This window comes from Stegodyphus dumicola, chromosome 4 (assembly GCF_044657685.1).
Source record: "Stegodyphus dumicola isolate Sdum_Otavi_A_Nest chromosome 4, ASM4465768v1".
NCBI lineage: Eukaryota > Metazoa > Arthropoda > Arachnida > Araneae > Eresidae > Stegodyphus > Stegodyphus dumicola.
Window position 1 is genome coordinate 158977362 of NC_140771.1, and position 13322 is coordinate 158990683.

At 31.2% G+C, this 13322-nt stretch overlaps 1 protein-coding gene across 3 annotated transcripts in view; it reads left to right on the forward strand.

The window, feature by feature from the left end:
* Positions 1-13322, forward strand: part of LOC118203991 (galactose-1-phosphate uridylyltransferase-like) — an 85715-nt gene that overhangs the window by 7024 nt on the left and 65369 nt on the right. For 2 of the 3 annotated variants that reach the window (XM_085815667.1, XM_085815668.1), the window contains exon 2: positions 10171-10340. In XM_085815667.1, coding sequence (XP_085671793.1) covers positions 10171-10340 — 170 coding nt within the window. Of the gene's footprint in view, positions 1-10170; positions 10341-13322 lie in introns of those variants that run through there. The other variant, XM_085815669.1, reaches the window with a different exon arrangement.

Sequence of the window (13322 nt, forward strand, 5' to 3'; positions counted from 1 at the left end):
GGAGACTCCATTTTCTCTAAATTTGGATGAAAGTACTAGCAATGCTCAAGAAAGTATACTGGCAATATTGGTGCAGTTTTATGACAACAATCAAAATGAAGTTGTAGTTCATCATTTTGCATCTCTAAAGATGGAATCTTGCAATTCAGAAGCTGTTTTTAAAGCAGTTTTTAATACTATTGAAGATAATAATATTTTATGGGCAAACTTAATTAGTGTATTAATGGACTCATGTAACACCATGCGTGGAAAAAAAAAGGGTGTTAAAACCAGACTCCGATCAAACAAAGCACCCTACTTATTAGATATTGATGCTAACACATGTCACACAGCTAATAACTGTGCAAAAAAATTTGCTTCATGTTTTGATAGATACTTAGAAGATTTGTTTGATGACATCTATTTTGATATGAAAAGCCGCAGTAAAAGAGAAATTTTTTTCAAAATCTGTGAATCCCTTGCCATTAAAAAAGTTAAGCTCTTGAAGAGACCAGAACATAGGTGGGTGCACATTTTATGTGTTTTAAAAAGAATCAAAGATCTGTGGGATGCTCATATTGCATTTTATTTTCACTACTTGGATAAAACTGATAAAGGGGATTGTTTTTCTTATGTTGAAACTGTATGCAATAAAAGAAATATTTCTGAAGCTCAGAAAAAAGTTGTTGAAGGGGTGTATTTTTGCTTGCATTCCCAACAACTCACAAAGGATGCTTTAGCTCGAAAAAAAAAGAATACTAAATGGGTTATTTGTTATGCAAAACAAAACTTTATTGCATATGGCATTATATTCAGCAGTATTACCAGAGTTCAACACATATATTAAATTATTTGAAACAAAAAAACCAATGCTTCATTTAATACATTCCAGTATTTATAAATTGATGGCAAAATTGTTCTCTTTTTTTATGAAGCCAGAAAATATAGAGTGCACATCTTATAATGATTTATTAAAGGTTGATGTCACAAATCCAGAATTCCATCTACCTAGCAAAGTAATATTTACTGGTGCAGAAGCTTCCACTCTCCTGAAGAAATTATCAAAAAATCATCCAATAGCAAAAGAATTCCAAATTTATCTGATGAAAGCTTATACTAATACAGCACAGCATATGAAATAGAAATTACCCCTTAAAAATTTATATCTAATTAGTTTTACAGCATTAGATCCAGAGCTAAGAGGTAAAACCAGTACAATATTAGCTTTTGAAAAATTATCATCTTTTATGTCCCATATTTTTACTGATAATGAAAAGTCAAAAGTAGAAGCTGAAATAAAGTTATACCAGAGTGATAGTGATATCACCAAAGAAATGCTCTACACATCTGATGAAAGTGGAAATCAAGTCAAGTGTACAATTGATAAATATTGGTCTAAAGTTTTTAATTTAAAAGATGATTTCCCAAATGATTATAAGTATCCTACATTGGCTAAATTGGTCAAAGCCTGCCTTAGTTGCTTCCATGGCCCATTAGTGGAAAGTGCATTCAACTTAATGGATACACTTGTCACTGACTATAGAACCTCTCTTAAGATTGATTCCCTAGATGCTGTGCAGACTATTAAATATGATTTAATGGCTTCTAAAGTAACCTCATGTGAAAAATATGGCTCAAAAAATCCAATGACTGATCCAATTCACAAAGATCTTTTACTGAATATGAACAGAAGTTGGAAAACATATCAAGAGGACTTAAAAACATGTATTTCAGATGACTCACCTATAAAAGTCTCTGAAAAGCCTTCTACATTAGCAAAAAAGCAAACTGCTTCTACCTCTGCATGTGCAGTTCTCAAAGAAATTTCTTCAACTGTAAAATGAGGAAAATAAAAGTCAACCTTCCTGCAATTATGAAGTTCACCACAAAAGAAAGACAAGCTCACAAACATCAGAAAATAAAAAAAAGCAGCAGAAATTAGATAATTTTTTTTTAAAGAATTAATTCAGGTAATTTAAAATATTTACATAAATTGTAGTAGTTTATATGTTTGAAAATTTATGGTTATTAATTTTGCAAAAAATGTAATTCATTGAACTTTTATAATTAGGTCATTCAATACTTCATAATTGTAATTTTTCATTTCTCTCCCCCTTCTCGAAACTCCAAAATGTCGGTAGTAAGTCCGTAAAAGTTTCAGGGGATTTTTTAGGGTCCCACAGACACCCTGGGCCCATCGCTATGGCAGTCAGGATCACTGACCACTATACAGGCTGGGCGGCAAAAAGATTTAACGTAATGTAAAAGAAAAATTTTGAACTATTTCTAAATTTCTCCATATTTTTTTATTTAAGTTACTGAATTAAGTATTTTTCAGTTAGTAATTATGAATCAGTTTCCCTTACCCCTTCGACGGTTGTGACATCAAGCAATTCTCTCCTTCCAAATAGGCGTGATATTTGTCAATTGAAAATTTGTTATGCAAACTGTGTTCATATGTTCCCACTGTGGTGCTTAACTGGAATGCGAGCTAAGCTCGTTGATGACCATCGAAAGGTTAAAAAGTCAAAAGGTTCCATGAATTGTTTTTCTTTTAAGTAGCTACGCTTAATGTGCTGTTGGTAATTAGATGATCCAATTCTTACTTTATTTTGAGGTTTCTTTATTTATTGAATCAAGTTAGCCATTACTGCAATGAAAAGACAGTAGAGACAGAATATATGAATGTTGTTGATTGGATTATCATGTTACTGAAACCTGTTCACCACATCAGATATTGGCAAATATTCACATTTGTATCTCCAAGATTTCTGTAATCTTGCATACAGTTATATGCAGTGGTCTGAAAGTATAGGAGCCATGTTTTGGCAAATTTATTGTTATTCTTGAGAGTTGTAGTAAAAGACTCCAGGTTACTGGAAAAGCCAAGAAGGCCATTATTTTTTTGTTAAGGTGATCCTGGCTCGGTACAGGTCAGTTCGACGCCAACGCTTCGACGTGTGGTCAATTTGACACAGGTCATTTCGACGTGGGGTCAGTTCGACGCCATACTTTTTTTGCTTTTGTTTGACGCCATACTTTTCGTATTTTTATTTATTTTTAGAATAATTTGCATCATCATTCAAATAAATTTGGTGTCATCATCATTTGGTGTTTCCCACACCACAATATGGGAATTCATAGATGGTCTCAGGCGTGTTCAAAAATCAATTCATCAAAGTTATGAACAATTTGTACATGGAGATTAACTGCTGCACAAGCGGAACAGGTATCTGCGAGCTGATATGAGAATTAAAGTTATAGTTGAAGATTTTGAAAATCGAGAAATAATTGAATACCTGAAAGGTGTGGCGCATCATTTTGCAATGGATTAGTATAATAACATTTCTGTGATGTAATCTTATTTATCTGTAATCTTATTTACCATTTATGTATTTTGCCTTTTTGATGCTGTTTTGTGAAATAAATAAATAAAAAGAAACCTCTCCGAGGCCTTGAAGTTGATGAGGGGGCTTCTCACTAATCTGGGACACAAACAAAAATCTAGAACACTTTCACACATATACACACATATATTTATTTCAAATATGCATGCAAACAATTGCTAATTCAATAAATAAAATCAGTCATATTACTTATTTATATTACTTCATATTTATTCTAAAAATAAATAAAAATACGGGAAAAAAAATATGGCGTTGAACTGCCCCTGTGTCGAAACGTACGGCATCAAACTGTTGGCGTCGAACCGTCAGTGTCGAAACGACCTGCTTCGATCCTGGACGGTTATTCTACGCTACGAGAGTCGACAGCAAGTTGTGGGCCGCCAGATGTCGCTGCTAGTAAAAAACAGGTCTGCCCGACATCCTATATTCTCTGAGTACGGAAGTTGTCGAAAGCGCGTGAAAAAATGTTGCCGCGTCGTCAATCAGGGTTGTCCAGTTGACGTACTAAGTAGACAATGACTTTGTATGCGTTTTCGCCGCTGATTTTTTCATATTTAAACGAAGAATACGGTCGTAGATCTCTGAATCGGTGGCGAATTTATAGAAAATATGTTGATGCTTTTGCTCTGCCAAAAGATGTTTTCATTGCGTATTTCAGATTCCCAAAATTTATAGTTATTTTAATTTGGGGTGAACTGAGAGAGTACTTGGAGCCACATTCAGAAAACAAGAACGCAATTTCTACTAAAAGAAAGGTTATACTATTCCTGAAATTATAGATATAAATTGTAATTGTACGCTTTAAAAATGTAAAAGATAATAAGTTTATCAAGCAAATAAACTTTCTTCATTTAATACAAATATAGACATCCGATAAGCTTCTACTCGATTTATGTACAGCAAGAATTACGTTTACTTTAAAATCTAACAGTTGAATACCTTACGAATAATACTGTGAACACAAAAATGTCGTTCATTATTACGCGAAATTCACACTACTGTAAAATAAAATTTAAAAAGAAAAAAAATAATAATTATAAAACTATAAAATAGATTTATAATATTTTTTTCAGTAATTGTACTACTATTAGTGTGATACTTTTAAAAATAAGTTGTAGCCCAGAGGGGCTATTAATTTCGTTTTGCCATTTTGTGGCATTTCACTTTTTAAATCGTTGCCACCAAGTATTATCGCACTCTATTATATTTAAAGAAATTAAATAATGAGGAATCTGCAGAATGCATGAATGTTTCTCGCACTGTGATAAAACAACGGTACCTAGAGCCATGAAATTCTGAATAACGTAATCCTCCATCCTAATAGAGGCATCTGGAGGGCCAAATTTTAACTGGGAATTTGTATTACTATTCATTTCATATATCATATTTTGTAAAGCATTTATGAGTTTTTGATTAAGAAACCCAACGATTTCAAAGCGAGCAATGGCAAAAAACATTTTCATCTCTAGCACGCGAGACTATGTATCGGAAATTCTAAAGATATGCTTTTTTTTAATTATATGATATTGCTGTTGAATTGAATTTTATGGTTTAAGTGCGAAAAACATCATGATATTTAATAAATAAAGGTAACACGCAAAACGTTAAAAAAATGGCCCTTTGGGAGTAATATAAAATCTGAAGGCTTTCATAATTTTTTTTTTTTTTTTTTTTTTTTGTGTGTGTGTGTGTAATTTTAATACGTTTTAAAACTGGTTTTTAAGTGAGGACTTTCTAAGGGAAACACGTTACACGTGGGGAAAGCCACGAAAACGCCGGCCAGCTCGTTCGCGGGATTTGAACCTCGGACCAAATTACCTGCGTTCAGCGACTCTACCGCTCGGCGGCTGGTGGGCTTGTTAGCAGAATTATACTGTATTATTATTGTATTATGCTATAAAGTAACAATGCTATAAGACTGAGGGTTTGTTCATGGAATAGTACTTTTGTAACCTATTATAGTATTAAAAAATCATTGTTTCTTTGCAAACTTAAAAAAAAAAAATAATAATAAATAAATAAATAATAAAAATACTGTTCATAGCATTCTCATTTTGATAGTAAAAGAGATATTGATTATTATTAGTTTTCTATTTAAAATGTGTCGAAACGCTGGTTTGAAAAGGAACTTGAACTGCAGGAGACCTACACTGATTATTTTTACTTTAGTACTTCCATTGTGAAAATATTACTATCTTTTAATTATTTTCACAGAACAAAATCTTTTGAGAAGGAAGAATAATTAAACTGAGCAGTTCTTATATATATACAAAATTAAAATAACAGCAATGTAATATTGAAAAAAAGATATTAGTAATTGTGTGACAAAAATTACAAAACGAATTAATCACACATACAAGATAGATTAATTTAATTTTGGTTATATATTTTATATTGAAAAAATATTTTCTTTCATGTTAATTATAGAATAAATTATTTAAAATAAAGCATTTTGATGCGTGTCTGATAACTGAATGCAGCAGCAATCGGCCATACTGTAATAGCGAATGAATTTTATTTCTTTTCCTGAAAGAAATAATTTTCATAGAAAAAGAAAATAAAAAAGGGAAGAAATATTTTCTTTCTAATTTCTTATTTAAAGAAATATTTTTCAAATAGTAACTGTAAAATAAATTGCGGGAAAACAGTTTTAATGTAAACATGGAAAAAAAAAAAAAAAAAAAAAAACTTAGTTTGCTATTAGATTGTAATGCAAATTAATCATATTATAAATTTAAATAATTAAAATGGTTTATTTCTAAAAGGATTTGAAGTAAGCTTAATTCATTTACTCTTATCTATTTACCATTGCTTTCGTGGTATCCCATATCACTCTTTATTTTTTAGCTCTAAATTCCTGCGTTAACTTTCCCATTAAAAAACGAGATTTTCTTTCACATAACACAGCAGCATATTCAGCATGTATTGGTCATAATACTGTTTTGTGCAATTTTTTTCGAACTACAAATGCAGCGTGTGAGTTAGTGAAATAATAGGAGAATATTCCTAGAACTTCAGCCAGCGCGCGCTATAAATTTCGTCACTCGGTCTGTACTGCGATTGGTCTAAAGCTCCTTGAAGCCTTGTCCCCTTCCAGTAAAGTTAAATGGACCCACCCGCCCACCAACTGAGGACCACAGAATGGCTTTCTCCGATAAGTTGTGATGGCTGTCTATACCGGTTTTTTTGAGTCAATATTGTTCGCTTAAGTTGTAGACAGATCCAGTGATCATAGAATAAGCGTCCTGGCTATATGCGATTTATTTTGATTCTCTGCTTAAAACTGTTCTCAAAATTGGCATTATAGAAGTGTGCAAAAAAGCAGTTTGCTGTGTGTTCTATCACAATGCTCTTACCAAAAATAGTATTAAACAGCCAAGTCAGCTAATCAATCCTGACTCTGAATTTTACAATACTGTGTAGACAATTGTGAACAAAGGACTCTCTTAAAGGTGCATCAAAGCTTAAAGGATGCATTTAATCTGAATGCCTCATACTCAGTTTTTATAATATTACAGCAAAACGTTCAAGTATGGTACAGTGAAGAAAATTTTCATGAAATTTTTAATTTGGTAAGAACATTTCCAGCAACTCGGTAACTTTTTGTAAATATAAAAGGAATGTTAAAAATGTTTCAGGTTGATAGTACTCAGTTGCATGCATAACATATAATATGCCTTGAGTGAACTGATGTAAAAGTTCTTATTTCTTTAATAGAACATTCTTGTGCATTTAGAATTATCTGTGAAATGCTTGGATTGCATGTTGATGCAATTCAATTGCAATCAAATTTCTCAAAGTATATCAATATGCAATTTTCTCTCTTTTTTTTTAAAAAAAATTCATTTGCAACATATGGCAAAATCTTTTGTACCCTTTATAAAAAGACCATATGCTGCTGTATAGTGTAACACACCTTCGTGCTGCTAAAATCATGATACAGAAATGAATGCTCTTAGCTCTCTGCTGAGATGGAGTTTCAGTTAAATAAGCCCTCAATTTTTTAAATTGTCATGACGAAGAGGTTTTTTTTCCCTTTTAATTTTAATGCCACCTGGACTTGGTGCTTTTAATGTTTTCCCATAATTTCTTAGATATATTTCAGGAAGCACATATGTATACTTCCTTATGACCTTGCCAGGCAGAGGGTTAAATGTAAGGCACTGATCCTATAGTAAACATCTTTTCTAGGGAAATTTTCTTCATCTTTGATTCTCTGAAAAGTTCTGAAAAGATTGAATGAAGTCAGATGATGATGCAAAATAGACTGTTAGATTTATCAGAAGGTTTAATTTCATTTTAGGCGATCTCTTATACTGAAGTAAATCAAGTTTAGCATTTTCAGTTAGAAAATTTCATATTTTGATAGCTAATTAAGGATAGATTAATTGCAGTCAAACAGCTAAAAGGAGTTTTAAGGAACATATGAAAATTTCAAATTGAAATAAGTTTTTGTACTTAATGTATGATCGTTGAATTCAAAATCAAATTAAATATCTTTTGATTTAACTCTTTCACAACCAATCCGCCTGACACGGCCCTACATTGAAATAACCCGAACCGCCTGAAAACGGCCGAGATTGTAATCTTGTTTTCTTCCTTCCTCCTAAGGTATGCACTAGCAGGTGCATTTTCTTTAAATGCATTGTATCAGTTTACTGCAGACAGCTTGTCCTAAGAAGTTTCTTATTTTTGCTTGCTCGTGACATTTCGCTGCTGATTCTTTTGTGGTACAGTGTGCTTTTAAGCTTTAAACAGCAATAAAAGTGCAGTTTAAAAATTTAAGGATTATATTTATTTTTAATCAATTTATTCCTTCCTATAAAAATAACAGAAATAAACAAAATGCAAGTCGTGATCATAACAAAGCGAGAAAAACTTGCTGGTCTGACTTTCAGAATAGTTTTATAAAGAACGGGGTTAAAGGCTAATGGAATCTTTGTTAGAAATTACAAAGGATGTCATTCGAAATCTTCACACCTATTTTCTGTGTTAATGGACGGGGAGGGGAGAAAATTGCTGTGAAACAGTATTGTGAAAAAGTATTTCGGCGGTTCGGGTATTTTGAGAATACATTTTATCAAAGGGTCTGGATTTCAAAGAGTTAAGTTTATTATTCATTATTATGATTTACTCTAATGTGTAGTAATAAGATTTTTTTTGTGAAATCCTTTATTAATTTTATTTCTGTTTAAACGTAATTAGTATGAGTGCATTAGATTATTAATTAACTTAAATTGTAAATCATTTATCTAAATGTAAAGTTATGATTATACAGTAGAAGTCTAGAAATCCACAAAGCTTGGGACCAGAGGTTGTGCAGATTTTAGGATTTTGCGGATTTTGGGACAGAAAAGATAAATCGTAATATTCAGACTAAAAGTGAAAAATAAATAAGGCGTATTAGATACATTTAATAAAATTATTATATACATTATTTCAATAACTTATTATATGCATTAAATTATAATTACACATATAAATTGATTATACTATTCATTGTATTATATATACACAGTATCGAGGTTTGCAGATTTCGCCTCATGCAAAGATTTCCGGTTTCGGATTTCGGTGTTAGAATCACTGTTGCTGTAATATTTCAACAGCTTTTCTTTTATTTTTCCGTATATCATACACAATCATATCGCAATTCCATACGATTCTGCCATAAAATGCACCTGTCTCCATCTTTTGCAGAATTTCCGCTTTTTGCATTACTGTCAGTGTAACGTGTTTACGTTTTTCAACATTGCAAGCAGTAAAATGAGTGCGTTTCTTTTCTGTAATTGTATTAAAAAGGGCTGAAATTTAAAATATTCTTAATTTATCCACAAAATATGTGGATAAAAAGGGCAGCACTAAATAATCTTGAGAAATAACAAAGCTAAAAAAAATACAACAGCGTGAATCGTGAACTTGAAAGAAAAGTTGAGTGAATTGTCTGCTTTCTTATATCGATGCAGATTAGAGGGGGAAAAAAACTTTTATCGTTATGTCAATAATTTGGTATTTCCATTATGACTCATTATTATTCGGTAATTATGATGTCATTATTTGGTGAGTATTTGTTCTTCAATATTTCGTACTCAATGTTGCGGTTTTCAGAACCTATAAACTGAATGTTTATATTTTGAGAGGCAAAGCGGATTTCAGGTCGGCGGATTTTCGGTATTTGACTGTATAACTTTAACATAATGATGATATGAGTGTAATATGGTTAAACTTTTAAGTGTTGCATTTTGAATAATAAGATTAGAAAGTTTTATTCATTAACTGATATGTACTTGCTACATGGAAAATGAATGTGGTAAACATTGGCTAACAGAAAATTCATTTCTCAAAAATGAATTTAAGATTTTGCAGAGTAATGTGACCAAGCTTAATTTTAGATTATTTCCATAGGTAGCAAGGCTGCATTATTCCTTACAATTTGCAGAATGCTGTGAAAGAATATTCATAAGCATTTCATTATCTTAATCATTAGTTATTAATATTCTTTATTAGAAAACTTGATCTAATATTGTATATTGGCATGTATATAAAAATTAAATAGGTGATATATGTTATTCTCTTTCATGATTTATTGGTGAGAAAATGCAAATAAAATTTAAGATGAAAATGCTAATAGGTTGAATAATTGTTATAGAATCATTTTAAATTATTTTTTGTTTTCCGTGTTCAGTTTATATTTATAGGAATGTTTCAATAATACTTACTATTTTAAATGAAATTTTATATAAGAGAACACAAAATAGTGTAAATACATATTTTAATATTTCTCTAGAACATCAACATGTGAGATACAATCCATTAAGTAACAGATGGGTGTTAGTTTCACCTCATAGAGCTAAAAGACCATGGAAAGGGCAAATAGAGAAGTTACCTGAAAATGAGATTTTGCCTCATGATTTGAATAATCCACTTTGTCCTGGAGCTACAAGAGCTAATGGAGAGGTGACTGTATACATTTTGTGTTCATTATTATCTATATATCACTGTATTCAAAATTTGGATTTTACTAGGCACACAGCCCTCATGTTGTTTGCTATAATAATAACTCATAATTCCACCCAGGATAAGCATTAGAGCTGATGTGACCTCACCAAATGGCAGAATTCAGAGGCAGAAAAATTTTTAGAATTTATAGAAATACCAAGCAGCAGAATTTAGGGATGGCAAAATTTTTAGAGTTTATAGGAAACTTTGGACAGCAGAATTTAATGGTGATAAATTTTTAGAAAATAGACAGCCAAATTTAAGACCCGCAGATATTGTGCCAGCTGGCAAAATGCTTAGCCCCAGCCCATTTACATACTTAAATTAAATACAATCATATACATATTTACAGGACTTCATAAAGATAAGTGGCATTTTAGGATACTTTTCTGTTAACAGGGCACCATTTAGTGCCAGACTGTGTTGCCATGGCGTGAATCTAATGATGAATAAAGCTTGAAAAGAATGACTGATTTATATAATATGATAGTAACCATAATGATGAATAAAGCTTTATGAAAAGAATAACTGTTTTATATATAATGATAGTAATATTGTAGTAGTATTATTGCATATATTGAATATAATATATATAATGCCTGATTTTTGCAGTTCTTTTTTTTTTTTTTTTTTTTTTTTTTTTTTTTTTTTTTTTTTAAAGCAAAAATAGATCACGGTATACATGGGTAGAATGGAACTACTGGTTCTTCACATGTACACAGTGATCTGTTTTTGCTTAAGAAAAAACAGAGAATTTCACACACCTTGACACCATGCACAAGTTTGGCATTAAATAGTAAATACTGTTTGTGATGAGATATATAAATAGGCTACCACATTTTTGTGCATATTTTGTTGACTGGCTGTCCATTTACAGAAGGCGTACATCCTTTTGAGCTTCTGAATTTCACTCCTGATTGTAAATCCGAGATTTGTTCTTTTTAAAACTATCACATAACTAATTTTCTAGTTGCAGTTTTAAACAAAGAAAATTTATAAAATTTTTAATTCATTGATTATAACTATTAGTTTCCTTTTGTATGCTTTTAATTTTGTAACTGCAGTAACAGTGTAGTTTTATGGTACTGTGTGCTTTTGTTAGTGGTATGTTTTCCATTGTTATTTATTATGTAAAAATTTATATTTATCTGTTTATATTCAGTTTTATATAGGTTTTTGTTTAATTTTTATTATTATTTATTTATTACTTTACACATTAGTTTTCATAATTTTGTATTAATTTATGATGTATTTTTTGTAGTTTTTAATTGATTGGCATTCATTACTTATTTTCATGTGTTTATTCTTTTGTTATATGATAGCAGTTAAAATTCTGTATAAGTAGACCCTGGGATTTTGAAGGTTGCTTAAGGAAAGTTGATTGAAATTACTTTACCTAGGCAATAAATGATGGTTACAGATACAGCAAAAACACAGAGAAAACAATGCGAGGAGAAAATGCAGTTGTACAAAACACTGTGGTTGAAAACAAGGTTGCGCAAAACTTCTCAGTTTTAAAACATGGTCTTGCAAAATGTCCTTGTAAAAAATAATACATCTACAAATAACACTGCTTAAATATGTTTTCTAATTAAAAAAAAATTATGAATTTTGATATAATGATCTGCGAGCTCAAGAAGAAATACTAAGTAATAGTTTTATCTCTGTATTTCATATATTTGTATTAACTAATTTATTGAAATAGCAAGACCAAAGGGCCCAGTTTGAATCCCAGAGAAGGCATGGATGTAAAATTGTCTGTCTCTGCATAGGAAGTAATGGTGGCCACTTATTACGTGTCTCCACAATAAAATGGCCACCACTTCTGGCCTTAGAAGTGGCCAATGCTGTTATATGTAAGCGCCCACCATTGGGGGGGGGGATGTTTTAAAAATTGCAAAGTTTTATACTGCTTTATTTTCTAACATGATATTTTAGAACTGTAATGTTTTCTCCCTCTATCTTTTTTTAAATGATGTTCTGTATGATATTCAGTATGCTTTCCCTTACATTATTTTCTCTGTGAGATTTTTGACTGTTACCATAAATATTTGCATCCAAGTTTGTGACATTTGGCAATTTCTCACCAACTTACGTTTAAAGACCCGTCTAAACGTAGTGATTTTCTCGGCCGACTTAGCTGGCCGACAATATCTGATATAGCTTGTCTGTCCACATGGAACAATTTTCTCTTTAGTGCAGGAATTCACTCAGCCAATCATTGTGAAAGGAAGTGTTCCCACCCTCTACAGCGTCACACTGTCTACGATTTGCAAAAAAAAGCTTACGGTGTTGTCAAATAGTCAAAATAATGGATGACTAATTTACTTTAAATTGTTACTAGATACAGCTACAATTTTGAACTTAGCTTACTGCTACAGAAGAGGGGGGGGAATGCGTTTGGACCAGAAATTGGGTCAAACAACGAGAAATTCATGGTGCCTTCGTAATAATTTACCATGGTGCCTTCTTAATATCCTGCTCTGGGAGTTGCGTATTGAAGTCGCGGTACAATTCGGAAAATATTTATGGATGCTACTGCATGATTTTGATTTTTTGCTAAATTTAGTTTGCAGCAAAATTTTTTAAAAAAATACGCTTTTCCTTTGTGTACTGAGTACACAGATTACTTATTTTTTTATTTTATTTATTTATTTTTAAATTTCATTTTCTGGCACTCGTATTTGTGCACTTAAATCTTGAAATAATAACATAACCATGTTTCAGAAAAAATAAGTAACTACTGTGCTTTAAATCAAAACCTTTATTAATGAATAAATAGACAATACTGTCATGAATATCAAACTAGTACGAGTAGTAATAAAGAATAAAGATTACTATATTACAAAGCAACAGTGTAATTTCAGTGCAAAAAATTCAAATAAGAAATATCATAAAGGTGCAAAGTCTTAAGTAGTATATTTATTGAACATTAAAAAA